The sequence below is a fragment of the Sinohyriopsis cumingii genome, chromosome 1 (genome assembly GCF_028554795.1).
Source record: "Sinohyriopsis cumingii isolate HCF-2022 chromosome 1, ASM2855479v2, whole genome shotgun sequence".
Taxonomy (NCBI): domain Eukaryota; kingdom Metazoa; phylum Mollusca; class Bivalvia; order Unionida; family Unionidae; genus Sinohyriopsis; species Sinohyriopsis cumingii.
This window is the reverse complement of record NC_142961.1, coordinates 106,942,476-106,959,901: the sequence shown is the minus strand read 5'-3', so window position 1 is coordinate 106,959,901 and position 17,426 is coordinate 106,942,476. Positions and strand designations below refer to the sequence as shown.

General features: G+C 37.6%; 1 protein-coding gene across 1 annotated transcript; it reads left to right on the top strand.

Moving 5' to 3' along the window:
- Positions 1 to 3,260: 3,260 nt before the first annotated feature.
- LOC149807523 (uncharacterized) lies at positions 3,261 to 16,202 on the top strand. The gene is made up of 2 exons (XM_089941362.1): positions 3,261 to 3,768; positions 15,111 to 16,202. Exons 1-2 carry the CDS (start codon positions 3,489 to 3,491, stop codon positions 15,872 to 15,874), a joined length of 1,044 nt encoding a protein of 347 aa, XP_089797488.1. The 5' UTR covers positions 3,261 to 3,488; the 3' UTR covers positions 15,875 to 16,202.
- Positions 16,203 to 17,426: the final 1,224 nt, after the last annotated feature.

Below are 17,426 nucleotides of genomic sequence, written 5' to 3'. Positions count from 1 at the left end.
ATCTATTAGATTTCATTAGTTGCCTCCCTTAGTATCTAATGACAACCAGTCAATAGCGTGATGCATTGTACTTCGGCCGAAAACGGTGGGGGCAATTGACCTAAAAAGGATACTTTGAAAGTTTAACATTCAACATATGACAATGTACCAGAGAGAAGCCAGTACAGGTTTATCTGAGTGAAAGGTATTTGTGCAAACACGGACCGGCACTGGAAAATTGCTTATTTATCAGTCCATTCAAGTTGTGTGCTCCCATTTTGTCTCGGTCACTTAGGTACAGTGTTCAAATTTGAACAACTTAATTTTGATTCGATGCGGTGGCTTGCCGACGCATCCATCGATATTCACAGACCCGAAGCACATAAATATCTGTTCGTTACGCCAAGGTGTAGATAGGGTTGTCGGACTCTTGGCTAGCGATGATGGTGTGTGTGTGTGTGTGTGTGTGTGTGTGTGCGTGAATTGAATTTTTAACATAACTGTAACAATTTTTCAGTCATATCGCTACGATGTCTGCAGTGTGACCATTTATTGTGATGTAAAACACCGGGGCATCATGTCGCAGACATGTAGGACCATGACCAACACAGACACGGTGGCTTGCCGACGCATCCATCGATATTCACAGACCCGAAGCACATAAATATCTGTTCGTTACGCCAAGGTGTAGATAGGGTTGTCGGACTCTTGGCTAGCGATGATGGTGTGTGTGTGTGTGTGTGTGTGTGCGTGAATTGAATTTTTAACATAACTGTAACAATTTTTCAGTCATATCGCTACGATGTCTGCAGTGTGACCATTTATTGTGATGTAAAACACCGGGGCATCATGTCGCAGACATGTAGGACCATGACCAACACAGACACATTATCTTGACACAAGGCCGACCAGTCCTAATACTAGCCTTTTTGATGCTGAGCATCTATCGAGGCAGCTGTAAGTACCATTTTTTAGAATTCTTTTTTATGACTCGCTGGGGCTCAAACCCTTTACCTCCCGCATCCGAGGCGGACGCTTTAACCACTAGGCTACCGGAATGGTCCAGGATAAAGAGAGAAAAGTTACAATACAACATGTATATCTCCAACTCTTTAACAATCAAATGTTTTTATTTTCAAAACTTTTCACAAGAGAGTAATCTCTTGTTTACAATGATGGGGACGTGTGTGTCGATATATATATATATATATATATATATATATATAGAGAGAGAGAGAGAGAGAGAGAGAGAGAGAGAGAGTAAAGCAAATGAGCAGCTAGAGGACTGCCCATTTTCCCCAGAAAGCAATAATGTAACAACAGGTCTGGCATTTTTTTAAAAACAAATCCTTAAATTGAGTGCCCACTCAAATTCAGGTATATTGTTTCTATGCTCAACACAGACTTTGTAAAACATGTAGGAAATACAAAATATTTATTTCACGAAGTTCTCATTCTAATTATATCACAGCATTTGAAGTTTTAGCACCTGATTTCATTCTCTCATTATTAAGCATTAGTTAGAATGGGATGCCAATCATTACAACCACTGAGTCGGCACTTTTGCAGTCGGGCGTGTTTTACGTTTGAACAACCACGGTAAAGAGCTGAATACAATACCATATCGTTAAAGTTTAATAATTTCCTATCCTGTCTAGCCAAGCGTTATCTGATATTATACAATTATATACCCCAGGTGAGGTGAATAAATTAACCAGTAAACTTCAGGTCACGCTGTAGTTTTCACAAAATTTACATCATTGCACGGATGTCGTCTACATGTTGTTGTTGTTGTAGGGTTTAACGCCGTTTTTCAGCACAAGATAGGCTATACATGGCTGCCAGTATAATTCGTGGAGGAAGAACCCAGCAAACCCTCGGAAAGAAGCACCGACCCACGAGAATCTACTGGCAAGCCTTCTCACATACCCACATTGGCCGAACCCGAGACTCGAACCCACGCAGAATAGAATACCCTGAAAACTCGAAGTGAGAATTTTTGTCTTGACTATATTTATTTTTCTGGTCAGAATTTTCATGTTGTAGATTATTTTTTTTTTAAACTTTGTTGCTATTCCTTTGTGGACAAAGTTCCCATTCAATTTTCACTCAATTCTTGTAATCACAATTATCAACTTCGACAATAACTGGTAAAGGAATGATGATTTGATAAGTAGCATCAAAATTCATCTAACTGATTATAGTTAATTATCACCTCGTTTGCATAATTACACGTGTGTTTGACATCTTACAAAAATTCCTCTCAGCCCGCGGAGAATTACGTACCCAATCACAAGTATATTATATAAATCATCAAGAATGTAAACCAAAATGCCGCTGTATGTATGTATGTATGTATGTATGTATGTATGCATGTATGTATGTATTCATGCATGAATGTATGTATGTATGCATGTATGTATGTATTCATGCATGAATGTATGTATGTATGTGTGTATGATGTATGTATGTTATGTATGTATGTATGTATGTATGGGTATATGTAGGTGTTCCTGTGTCTGTGTGTGTTAGGTGTGCTGATAACAGGCACGTAGGCTCAAAGATAAATTTATCTTGAACATGGGCCTTTTATTAATATTATTCGATCTGCTGAATGCCAGCCACCACTACCATAACACTCGGCTGCTGATACAACAATCATTACTGTAATAGTAGTAACGTAGTAACACCACTGCCATTACAACTACAGTATTCACAAAATGCTGTTTTCACCTTATGATTTAAAGGCTTTCTAAACAATGATTGAAGTATGTCAAAAAAATAACGATCAAAACAATGAAAGCATATTCTGAAACGAATGAATTCCACACCAGACTTTATGTCTACCCATAGTTACCCTCCTAATAGCAGTCGGAACATTTAATACTGCTTCTTTTAGCAATCCCATATTAGTCTTAGGTAGCTCGATTTGTTCAAGCGTGAATTTTCTAGCATATATATATATTTATTCAGGGAGAGGGCGTTGAAATACCCATCAGAATGATGAGTAAGAAAATGTTTATGAGATTTCTTTACGGCCTATACTTACTTAAGAGAACAAGTTTGCAATAGAGAATTCACATGCATGAATAAGAACGTATAGACTTTGTCAATAGAGGTGAAAATACCAACCAAGTTGCTTTTAATTTGAATTCATTTTCTATTTAGTTCTTGTTGTATGAATGCATCAAAGAAGATGAATACGGGTATGCGTATTCTTTGTGCTTTTACCTGGTATTGAATTTGTTAAACTATTGACAAATATGTAAATCAATCAAACAGTAAAATACACATATACAAGCTTGTTGGATTGATTTATCTCATTCTGTCATCGTTTTGGATTAAAAAGAAAGACCTTAGAGACACGTTCAAAGGATGGAAGGAAGCACAGCTAAGCCAACAAAATACAGCATGTAAATTGATTGATTCAGGTTCTGTTTTTCATTTGAACTTGAGCATGGTGATTGGTAGAAGTGCGTAGGAGCTGAATAAAGGGACGGACCTTTTCAATGGATCTACCGTTTAAGTGGTCAGAGAGGCCAAAACCACTAGGGGACATTCTGAATGAAGGGCATCTGCCAATGATAGTTAAAATACATTCCGATGGGAAGGCAAAACCTGTCAAAGAAGGTACTTTTGATATGAACCAGCCCTTCATTCTCTTTACTGACCTTAAAGGAGTCAAACTGTATGCAGAGAATGTTTCAGGAGTGGAGGATACAAAGTCCCACCGAGAATCGAAGGCCAAGGACACAGGTCCTTTGATGGTCATACCTTTGGAATACAAAGGTAGGTAAGCTGGTAACCAATTCTATAAGTCCTAAAAGACATACTAAAGAACGGTCGATATGGATATCAACAAGTAAGTAATGTGGATGACTTCAAGGTATCGGAATAACAAAGTTATCGGACCTAATATGTGTACGATTGATAGTGATAATGTAAACACGTGGTTAGAATCTACTGAAAACTGAGGCCTCTTGCTTTTTGTTTTCCCCTGTATTGTCTTTACAAATATGGTTTCCATGAAATTATAGTTTCTGTTGAATCTATAAAACCGATGCCTATGTGACAACAGTAAGAAAATTAAAGTGATTTCCTTAACAGAACTATACATATGTAAAGAGAGCATACTTTTTAATGCATTGAGTTATTATGAGAAACAAAGAGACTTAATAACAAATAATTTCATGTCATATTGGTAAACATCGGTTCCGGAGCGGGTTCAAACCTTGGATTTCCCTTATTCCATATCTCTCTACCGATTAAGCAATTCCTGTCAATGCATACAACCCATCCATTTACATCTATAAAGAGCAATTAATATATTCTCTTGTGCATCTTAAACATTTTTCCAAAAGCTAGGTACCAAGAGTTGTTTGAAAGGACACTTCTCTCAAAAGCAAAAATCGCGCGATAAATACTTGAGTGAATTATGCTTTAGTTTGTGCCGTAGATTGACACCCTTCAAGTGTCATTAAAGAAACGTGAAACTAAAGTTATCAGTTTCATTTTGTTCCGTTTTGTATGCAGAATTCCCCTATACATTTTCCTGTAAATTCATACAAGGGAGATACCAGTAAAGGTTGGTACTGTGTATATGAAAAACTAAACCTCCATACAAGCCAACTGAATTATACATCCCAATGACAGAGTATTGAGCTATATCATGCCGAGAAAATGGGAACTAAGTCCCGTTCCCCAAGGACGCAATGTTGTAGTTTATCTGGTCTGACCTAGGTGGGTATCCAACCCGCAACTCTTGGGTTATGGATCCGACACTCTGCAAAAATAGTAATTGAGAGGAAGCATCGATTTTAACCAAGTTTATTATTATAATTCAAAATTGACTCATGAGTGACTAAGATGTTGCATAAAGCTGGTAGATCGGTTTTATTCGTGGCTAAATGATGGGATCATTTTTTACCATCCTTTAGTTTATTTATTCGAATGTATCATTCTCACTTACGTTGAGGGTTCGAATATATTTATACATGTACTATACACTATATAACCTATGCGGAGCTTTGTTGCACATGGAAAATATTTTTTGAAATAAAACCACACCTGTACGATTGTCTGTCTGTCTGCCTGTTCGTAGTTTAATCAGTGACACATATGATGAGAAGAATTCTAAGTAGGATACCATCATACCATTTAGCATGATGGTAGGTTATCATATCTAAAATACATTCAGGTACAGGCCTAAGCTTTTCAAAAATCAGTTTAGCTGCTGTGTTTCAAAAGAGACATTAATGAAGACGTCAGACATTCCACGCCTAGTAATCTTCACTCGCATAGTACCAGGCTAGGTCATTAGATGGGTGACTTTTTTTTCCAAATATGAAGTCTGGAATCAAAATGTTGTCCTTTTGTTTTGTTACTGATTTAGACAGACTTAGGTAAGATAATAAGGGAGACTCTGCGTAGCATTCCCTCACTTAAATCCAACTCACACGCAAATAATAACAGTACTCCCTCCCACAACCAGATACCTTCAAATCCTATGGGGATGGGCGAGCAGCAAAGCAGCAGGTGTGGATACACTATAAAATGTAGCTGTAGATGTGCATACAGGCGTCTTAGGGCCTAGGGTCACTTGTCACTGCACCGAACCAGCAGTGGAACTCGGCAACTGCTGGTTGATAGAGCAACCCTTTTTAGGATCACACTGCTCTCGTTCGTACCATGAAGAAGGAGCTGGAAAAAGGGTCATAAACATTGTCTGCTTCACCTTAACCCTGTTCAACATACTGCGGCTGACGGGGATCCCACTTTAGCGGTCAAAAACCTAAAAAGAAGACAAAGGTGACGTAACTCAACAGACAAATGCAAATGCAACAGCAATGGATCCTACTTAGAAAATGCCATGAACACGACCTCCTAATTGCCAACAAAGCCTTTCACATGCCAAACCACAACAAGACGTCCTGGATGCACGCATGCTCCAAGCACTGACATCTTATTGATTATGTCATCGTCAGGGAAAGAGACATGCAGGATGTCCGTGTGACGAAGACCATGAGAAGTACAGAATGCTGGACTGACTACGGGGTCATAGTCACCAAGCTCAACATCCATAATCAGGCAAGCAGGCTACCATAAGGTTAACACGTACCCGAAAACCCGATGTCTTCAGACTGAAACAGGAGACTCTGAAACGGGCATTTATCGAAGAACTGTGCAGCCAACGCGATAAAATCGATACAAACTGGACATCTTTCAGAGACTGTGTAGTCAACTGCATCCAAAACCCGCAGTCCCACCACAAGAGAACATCAAGATTGGTTTGATGAGAATGATGCTGCCATACACATACTTCTAAATGAGAAATATAGGCTTATATATTTTCTTCATTGTATAATTTTACACTTGGGCCAATGGCCTTATACGAAAACAATAAAAAGAAGTATATTATTACAACGGCTAAAGAAAGCATGTTTAGGAGACAGCACATCATCTTCCAAGAAGGAAGCCGTCAACAGCATCAAGAGGACTGTCTAATGCAAGTTCACTTAGTTGCAAGACTTATGACTCAGCAATGAGGCAGACGAGAGTCAGTAAGTCTGGATGCAGTGTTTGGCCCTCAGCTTCTACATCATCTGATTTGGTACCCTGCGTTGTCCGCAAAGCTCTTGACATCTGCCTTAACAATCTTGGGATAAGCAAATATGCTGGGCCGCCTGATTCACCAAAAAGGACTTTCCAGAGGGAGCTTGGCGCATTTGTCCAAGAAGGATCGACAGTCAGTGTTAGTTCAGTGTACTTTAACTCAAGGCAGTTGACAATACGTCAGTTTATGGTGTAAAATGCTACCCTTGTAGTGATATTTTGTCCGCATGCTACTGAAACAATTATTGCCGTTTCAGCTTAAATTTTTTCAATTCGAGACAACTTATTTCTAGTCATATTTGGATAATTTTGTCTGCAGGACATTACTGAATAACATAATTAAAGAAGCAATGAAGTAATTAACAAATGAGGAAAATAAATGATAGATGGACATTTAGTAATAATAAATTAATAAAGGAATAATAATTACTGATTTAATGAGTAAACGAATAAATAAATAGGAACCGAGTTTCTATACGTATTATGATTCATATACAAAGTACATAATTCAATTCTTTTCACAGGGATGGTACCACGTGTACAGCACGTGACGTCATTCTTTGCTCTGGTTCCAAGCAAGACTTCTTTGCGCGTAGCTGGGCAATAAGATTTGACTTTAATTGTGTGTGTGGTAATAACAGAGACATATATGATCTAAAGAATTACCCACGACAGAAACTTTTTGAAAGTACTATGATAATCTTCTATCACAATTAAATAAAATGACTGACGATCAGTGTAATGACTCTTCCTTGTTTGAATTTGTACTTAAAAGTCAATGATGTGTCCCTAAAACCATGCTTTAACTAAGAACTTTATTTAAGAAAATGGACGAATACCCTCTTTCTGGTTATCAACTTACGGTACGCATCCCCTTGCCATGAAATCAGATTGTTTCCGACTGAACTGAATCTAAACACAGGGAATGCAACTTGCCGAGTGTACATGTATATGTTCGAGTAATCAGAAGTATGCCATGGAAGAAAACCATCCACAGAACACTGTACAAGGGACTGATCTGGAATGAAGTGAGCCAGTTAAGAACTCTCCGCAGGCTTTATTTTATGACCGGAGCGGAAGATCTAGAACTGTTGAACTCAAATTCAACCGTAAGATTTGAACTATCTTTATTGTTGTAAACATCTCCTTTACCGGGATGCATGATGGGATATCTTTGAGCAGTAGGCTTAAATACATATCGTATCTAAGATACATACTGACGCTGATCTTCCTCCATAATTAAACAGTGAAACAAGCAAGCTCACTGCGGAAGTCATTCATACAAAGTGGAAATGTTTTATTCTCTGCACCAGAAAAACCCAATCTCCATACTGTATGAATTCCAGGTTGAACGAACGTTGTCTATTCGCTCTGTACGATGTATGGATGTCTTTTCTATCAAAGATCTTTAATGAACAATATGAGCAGGGATAGAAGACACCCACCCTTGACTACATGCAGCTCGCATATCGTGGTAATTTTCCCGGACATATCTGTCGTCAGAGCCATGGGTCGTTGAATAGTGATTATCAAAACTCACAAGGACAAAAAAATAATTTGTCAATTTTAATTTCAATTAATTTTCAAAGACTGGTGATTTTGTTTCCCCATTTGGCAAATGTATTTACCCACCACAGTGTTGTCAGGGCATAGTCAACACTGAAATGTAGAGCATTCTGCTACGTATGAAATATATTTTGCATGATCTTCATATAAAGTAAGTGCATCTTTCGAAGTTTTCCCTGAACAACCGGCTGGTACCCCAGTCGTCCGTACTGGTGTATGTTCATTTTGTGTTCTCTTTAGGGAAAGTATGTATACCTGTCTATTGCCAATTGTAACCTAGCTAGCTCTGATGCATGCCAAACTTTAAATAGACTGTGATCAAATTTAGTGATACACGTGACCGGAAACTGGCACAGTCTAGATAGAAGTGTAATCTGTGTTGCATGTTGACGTCTTTTCATACGTCTCTGACAATAATGAACAAATCAGCCGTCGATTTCAATAGATCATTGAGTGGTATAAGGTATTTGTTGATTAAAAATGAGAACATCTTGAGTTTTCTTTGTTGATTAAAACTTGCAACTGCAGGAAAAGGGATGTCTTAATATGCATATTTCCTGAATCAAAGTGCACTCACTGTGTGTACGTGCAAAACGTAGCGCAGATGTGTCGTAATCAGTCAAGGTAATATTTTGAATTGGTAACGTTTACCCTTGTGGCCAAAATCAAATGATACTTATGGAACGACTGTTGTATAAGAATCCACACTGACAGAAAATGTACCACAGAAAATATACCACTTTGAACTGATTGATCCAATCGTTTGGTTATTGTTGTCCGAAAAAATTCTGGCCAGAAGTGTCAGAATATGATGTATCAATGTTATGTCATGGAGATCTGGTTACTTGGTCTTCTTCTGGAACAGGATGTCAACATACTGTATGTACGACGTCGATATCATCGTCTGTTCTTTTTAATATTCTAAATTATGGTAGCAAATGGTTGTGTTTAACTAGTATTTCACGGATTGGCGTTGTCAAGTGCAATCAATGTTGATAAATGACGTTGGACGCAGTCCCCGGCTAAATAGATCTATATGACAATGAGAGAGAGAGAGAGAGAGAGAGAGAGAGAGAGAGAGAGAGAGTTGAGGGGGATGGAGGGAGGATAACTTTCGAAATTAAACTGTTTGCAAGTATTACTAAATGGTAAAGAATTAAACATGCTCGCATTTATTATGACAGCCTGTATAAGAACAGTGAAGAAAAGAACGAAATTTCGAATAGACAAAAATGAATCCATGCTAGGAAAATATAAATTAAAAAAAAGGGGAAATTCATCTCACGTTAACCATATAACTGTCCAAATACTTACAAAAACGTGGGGAAGGTTAGAGGAATCAACGAAACAAAACGTGGAATTGCGACACAAAACAAAAAACATGGATCAGTGCGAGAACAACAACAACAAAAAAAAAATAACTAACCTTCGTCATCATTGCTCCACGAAAATGGTGACAGGACAATTTTCCCCCGGTCATTTACCCCACGGTCAATTACCCTCGGTATATTATCCCTGGTCAATTACACCCACCCACACCGGTCAATCATTCCCTGGTCAATCACCCCCGAGTCAATTACCCTCTGGAAATCTAACCCCTGGACATTGTTATTTCCCTGTATAAAAGACACTGAATAAATAAGTAAAACCAGAAGTAAGTACGGTGCACTGGGAGGCCTTACACTATTAATAACAAGCAGATGTCTTCATATAAGAAAGGTGCTTTTATCAAACATGCATATGAAGATGCATACCAAATACGACTAACATTTAGTCGAATAAGTATAATAACAAATTTGAAGTGAGAACCAAATAACTACCTAATGCAATCATTGCAACAGAACAAATAAATAAGTGTTGCGACTTACATTAAATTCCAGTTATCCCCAGCGTATACTCCTAAGTGTCATCCACTTTTGCAATTTTAAAGTTCTAAAGTCCTCAACACAGAATTCAATTCTTTTCCTTGCGATCCAAAATTGTCCTGTGTCAGGAACTACAAAATAGTTCGATTATCTATAATGTGGTGTAAACTGCTTTATAAATTATTTCAACAGTGCATGTTAAATTCGAATTTTAAAAAATGAGTACGAGTTAGGGGTACTAAAAATGTAGGTTGCATGCAACTCCAAATAGGTAAGACATCCTGCTACATTGATCATATTTACGAATTACACCAAGAACACGTACATTAACATCAGCGTAGCCCTTTTTTGGTTGCAGTTGTATATGACCTGCCAAAGCTTCATAATATGAAACTGATGAAGTGAGTGTTCACGTTTGATGCTATCAATTACTTTCAACATGGTTGGATGAGAACTGCCAGCATAGCTTGGAAGATGTGGTGCCAGCCTTCAAAGTTTTTGTTTGTTTTGGGTAATTCTTCATCTGCACCATTAAACATGTTCCTGATATCGATGGAGAATGATGGATGAGGGCGACCACGTCTTTGTGGTCTTCCAAGATACACATCCTCAAAATAGGCAGCTTTAGGTATTGCATCGTCTGGCAAATGTGCAGCCAGTTCATCAAAGGCATCAAAGTCACCTTCATTCGGAACAAAAGCCAATGCGGCGATCATTCGTAATTTGACAGCAAACACTGAATTCTTTTGATACTTCACCTGAAGCCCATTTCTTGTATTTTCCGGAAAATATTTTGGCTGAGGTGGAAAAAGCTTCCTTCTACTTCAACTTCTGGAAATAGCTGCCTTCAAAAGGGTCCAAAACGTGTTCAAAAATGGTGTATCATGACAGTCTTGTTCAAATAGAACCCCGCAGTTGTCTACAGTACGTGTATAATTGTCTTATGATGAGAGAAGAGACCAACAGTCAAAACTGATTAGCGACGCGTGTCCCTGATAGATGATGCAACGTTTTAATAAGAAAAGAAAGAAACTGGGATGACGAGGAAGAGGCACATATTAGTAACGCGTATGACCCAGGTGAAAACATGAATTTGATCCAATGATACGACTGAAAAGAAAGCCTCTGACAGATAACAAAAACGGAAGAAATCCGATTGCTGTGGAACAGGCACAAATAGAGAGTAATATAAACCGCGGACATGCAATAAATAAGACAATATTATCTCGTGTGATACACGTTATATGGCATAAGATTTGGTCTCTAAGTGTATTGAAATAAAAAGATATCGTAGGCAAATATGCTTTCTCTAGCGATAACCTTTTCATCGTCCCACTCTACGATATATGGTGTCCCAATCGCGCACAGAGTCGAACGAATACTTTTATCAGCATCAAGAGGTCAAGAAACTTTTGGAAATTGCATAGTCACGCCAGCGATACAAAGCTTGAAACGTACATCGGATACGCTTTCTGTCCTCGTTTATTATATTTTGACCACGCTGGATATTTCTTCGAAACACATATGTGCCTTTGATTGATCTTGGTAATGTAATTTGTCCTGTGATAAAAACATATTCGTAACATTTCGGTTAATTCAATACGAGGTGGTTCGAATTCATGAATAGTTCAATAGCTAGTCGGAATATTTTGGGATGGTAGCTATCATACATTCGAGATAATAAATCGTGGGATTTACCGAGAAGTTTCGAATGCATTTATTTTGCACGTGAGTCTTGTCGTGAAAGAAAGGTCATTACGATAATGGCCATAATATTGCTTTGTTAGCAGGGCCGGTCTTAGGCCGGTTGGACCGATTTTGCCCAATCGGGCCCGGCGCTTATAAAAATTTTTAAAATATATCTTGCGAGAAAAAGTTATTTTAAAGCGATGGAACAAATTTTAAGTCCAGTATCATATAAAACTTGTTTCAAAGTTTATTTCCAAAAGCTATGCTCACAGGGGGCCCCGTGTATAAATCCAGTGGGCTCTACCAAAATGATTGAAATCTGGCCCCGCGTTTGCTAAGGCGGTTCCTGTCTGTTATTTCATGCGCAATACATCTCAATTATTCAACAGACGGAAAAATCTAATATCAAAGAATTTGGTGCGTTTTTATTTAATTTTTTTTTTCTAGTAGACATGGGGCGGCCAAGAAGGATATAACGCAATATGGTGAAACAGATGCTGTCAGCTTGGGTCTGTAACTGTATTCAGTCAGGACACCCTGAACTTTGTGCCAGACGGCATATATGCACGTATATACATTTTATGTATGTATATGGGATACGTTCTTTCAAAAAAATTTTTATAGCAATTATAATGTTTTATATGATGATGAGATTTTATCATGTTTTCACACGGATACGTTCATGATATGGATTGGTATCAGCATGGTTACTCATCTTACAATGAATGTTCAAGACATACGTCAGTTTGAAATGATTGACTACTTTCATTGTCACCCTTTTATTGTGTAGAAATAAAATCGCCGTCTTTACTGACAGTAACTGAAGCAGTTTTTATTAAATACTTTACATCAACCTGAATGCATGCTTTTGAAATCCTTCATATTTAAAAAGAATAAACTTAACTTAAGTTTGTTATTTCATCCATGGTGTATACAGGTGGAACGATTATGAATTAGTAAGGTGCATAAATGGTCCGATAAGCCTGAATCATAGCTTTTGTAAAGATAACCGCTTTGGAAAAATGTTCACACTTCTTAAATTGACCATACCGCAGGAAAGTATGGGCCTACTTCAAACTCAGTGATAGCTCGTCTTCGTGACACAATTTAAGTCTTCAAGAGTTATTTCCCATGAACCATTAACATCTGATCGGCTTATAGCCGTTGTTGTTGTTGTTGGGTTAAACGCCATTTTTCAACACACGATAGGCTATGCATGGCGGCCAGTATTAATGGTGGAGGAAGAACTCGGGAAAACCCCGGGGAGAAACACCGACTCACGAGAAGCAAATGGCAACCTTTCTCACATACCCACATTGGCCGAATCCTAGACTCGAACCCACTCAAAGAGAGGTGAGATGGCATTGATCCGTCTCGGAGAGCGCTTTAGACCATTAGACCACTCGGGGCCCCACAGTAGCCGATAATAGTTTAATTTTTCAGAGAAAGAAAAATATATGAGGATAAAAGTCTAAACATATTACTGGTCACTTTTGTTGCAGATTCACCGGGTTGAAATCATCTTTTTTTAGCTGAATCTTCATGTTTTTTTTACCCGAGTTTATCTCTGCCATTTCCAAATCTTTCTAAATAGGTTTGTTGTCTTGTTTGGTTGGGTTTTGTCTTTTTTTTTGGTGTGGGGGGGAGGTAAGTTTGCCTATGATATCCCCTTTTCTACGCGTCCTCATTGGTGTCAGTGATGCATAGATTGACAATGGACAATTATTCTTCAATAGTTTTACGAATTTAATTAATAAATGGGCACAAAGTGTCAGTTTATATGTATTATGCGGAGATAAATACTGATTTTATTCATTAACATGCATAACATATGTAGTTATCGGAACTTAAATTACATTAGGATGTCTCGAAAGCCGAACATGTCATGAAGTTGCTTTCATGATGTCACACTGCATTGCGTTTTGTTGGTGCTCGGCCTAAATTGTCAAGTTAATATCGTGGCCATGTACATACCAAACAACTTAGTACAATCATCGTTTCTTGATTAAGTTAAAAATGCGAAATGTGAAGCAGGTAGTATACTACTACGATAAAACAGTCCCTCAGATCTGTCTTGATACTGATGGATGATTTGTGGGTAAGTCAGACCCCCAAATATGTGTTCATACTGATGGGTGATTTGTGGGTATGATATCACCTATTCATAAAATATAGGAACTGTTTGCAGACAAACCTGTCAGCAACCTATTCGTGTGCATTGTAGACACTTATTTGTATTTCTTGCGTCTCTCGAGTTAACGTCGGTTCATGGGTTCTTTTGGCAATATGTAGATAATATTTCCGTATCAAATCCTTTGTTGGACGACTTGGAAATCCAAGTGAAACAACACAACTATATGTCCTGTGGCCATTTTGAATTTCGTGCTAGATATGGATGTTACCAAATGCCGGCAAGTGTCTAAACCGTTCTCATGTGTGTTCCGAAAAGATTTTTATGCAGCATAACTACACTTTGTACGAACAGGTTACATCATACCCACAACTCCTCCATCAGTATCATCAAAACATAATTGGGGGTCTTATTTATCGTACTTGTAGTATATGAAGGGGAAAATCGGCATATTGGACGCGATGCAACATGGGAAAAATAAGGAGATTCCGACTAAGATGGATGATGCTAGTTATCAGCGGTCTGACGAGCACCGGAAGTGTGAAGCTGTTGTCAGCGAAAACATGAAAATGTTTAATATGTGTAATATAACGAAAGTTCATGAATTGCGTTACTGCGTTTCTTAATATAAATAACACGTTGTCATGTGATAAACATCATTCGTCGTACCTGCATTAGAAGTGTAGCCACTATAAATTAGGCAACAAAAAAAAAGTTTTCTGGAGTTTCAGGTTACTACTATTGGTACTGCTGAATAATACCAGTCGATACTTGAAATACCGATATCTTAGCACCAAGGATAATCGCGAGTCTTGATCTAAACAAGGAATATGTATTAACAATTAGTAATGTGAACGACTAGAAATAAATGCAAAAATGGCACGTCGATACTCAGAAAGACAAGGGAATTTAAACTAAAATTATTTTTCGGAACAGGGTTGGGGTTGGTGAGGACATACTGTTTTAATTCACGGATGATATAATTGCAGACACAATTTATCGATAAAACTAGTGTCTGTTTCGACTTTCATTCAATAGGGCACTTATTACTTATCATTTTACAATTTTGGTGCAAACACGAGGATTTCAAGCAATTGAGAAAACATCTATAGATAAGAATAGAAAATGGAAAAGATAAAATACTAACATTACTTTCAAAAGCAAATAAAAAAACCTTTATCAATTTTTTTTCTCACTTTAGAATAACTTTACTATTTCATCAGAATGATAATAACACTTTAAATAAATGTGACATATTTCATTTCCAGGCTGGTTTCGTATTATAGACGAAGACAATTTACCTTTGAAGACGATAGCGAATGTGGCTCGCGTGATGCCCGCCGTCATTTTGTCGACAAAGTACGTCACTGCCTTCCATAGGTTTCCGCCCACTTCTTCAGGAAAACAAGATGATATCTACGACAAAGTTGATCTCGCCCCCGGGACATTTTCAGTCCAAACCATCGTGGAAGATTATGTTCAATACATGGGCTCTCTGGGAACCGTTAAGAAAACGCTTCTTCGTTGCCTCAGATGTACATCAGAAAGCGGTCAAGAAGTCTTGTTCCCTTTTGATCTAGATGGAGAATTTTATGTCGTCGAAGCAAAGAAAACGAAATCAAAACATCTACAAAAGGAACAATATTCATACGCCTACACTATCGACACACTTGTAAGAATGGGAACATTTACCAAACCTACGCTTCTTAAATTGCTTTGTGGCGAGCCACCTAGCAAACCTTGTGGATTTACAAGCATTCTCAAAGTTATTGATATAGTCAGAGACAAGACAGTTGTGGCATGTACCCTCAGTCCAGACCAAAAGTTGCTCGAACTTCCGGTGACGCCATTTCCGCTTTTTCAAAAGGCCACAAATGAGCATCTTATGGAAGAAAACGTTGTTAAAGAGGCTCTTCGTTTTCTGAAGCGCAACGCTGACAAATATGTGTGCGAGATTAAAGTCAGAACTAAAGTAGACCTAGAAACTAAAGGCAAGAAAGAAAACAAACCAAGACCTGTGACAACATTATAACATTAAATGATTATTAATCAAAGATTTCTTGACAACATTATTTGTCATAGATGATCTAGTTAAGAACGGTTTATTTCCTTAAGCAAAGGATATGGAGCTTAAGTATCTACAGTTTATATATATATATATATATATATATATATATATATATATATATATATATATATATATATATATATATATATAAAAACAATAATTTTATATAACATACAAGTTCAATTAAAGAATAGGAAAAAAGCAAATACTATACATTTTTATTTCTTGTTTTTGTTTGTTTGTTCTTTCTTTAGTTTCTTTTGTTTTTTGTTGTTTGCACATATCTTGAACATGAATTTTATTATTTAATTAAAAACATTTTAAACCGACTTTCTTTAATTTAATTGAGTTATTGTTCGCAAGCCAATCAATAACCGAACCCGCTGTGAAGTTATTATGGCTCTTCAGTGTGTGTGTGTGTGAGAGAGAGAGAGAGAGAGAGAGAGAGAGAGAGAGAGAGAGAGAGAGGGAGAGAGAGAGAGGGGTGGGGTGGGGATGAATTTGCCTGGCTAATAAGTGTGACGGGTTTTAAAACGACTACACCAGATTGGCTTTCCTTGCGTATATCCGTTTCTTTCCCCCAGTTTTAATGGAGCGGTTTAAGACTCAACATGTTTTCGACCTGATTATGCAACCATAAACCTGCATGCCAGTTGTTTTTTCCCATCGACAGGAATGCTTACTCCATTAGGTTGATATCGCCCGCAATGTACCTGAAGTCAGATACAAATTCCCTACGTGATAAACTGTGGCAACTCAGGAAAATATGCTTTCTTTTTTAAATTTGTATATAATTGTATTCCCTCATAAAATTAACAAAATTTTCACTACCACACGAATCAGATGGAAATAATCTCGGAAGTTGTCTGTTCCGGTTATTTGCGTCACATTCCCGATTCAATGACAAGAATTGCTATGTCAAGGAAACTCTCTCTCTCTCTCTCTCTCTCTCTCTCTCTCTCTCTCAATAAATAAATAAAAAATTATGCCCCGAATTTTGACGAAAGTTGACTTTTCCCAAGACCCGGATTAGTCTGCACAATTCCCTTGGGCGACTCAACTTATGAAACAAACCTCACGGTAACATACAGTATTTTGAAAAGCACATAAAATCTAGAAGAAAAAAAACGTGCATATGTCTGCCAAATTTTAATCCATAGTACATGAAACATGTTTCCAAAATTTATTAGTAAAGAATGTAAAGGAATGAGAACTACCACAGGTTGTATTGTCGGACACCCACCCCGCCCCCGAAAAAATAGCAAAAATTAAAAACAATTCCCAAAAGAAATAAGAAACAACTCTAAAGCAAAATAACAAATAACAGCTGATGTAAAAAATAAAGTATTTTGAAACTCTTTAAGAGTGTTTCTTGTTATAACAATGTAACTAAATCAGGTGTTTATTGGAGTATTAATAATCGGTTTCTAACACGCCTACAGATAGCTTGCAGTCTTCCAGATACAGACATGTTTGTTACCATACGAATTTCCAGACCAGATGTTCAGGGGCAGTA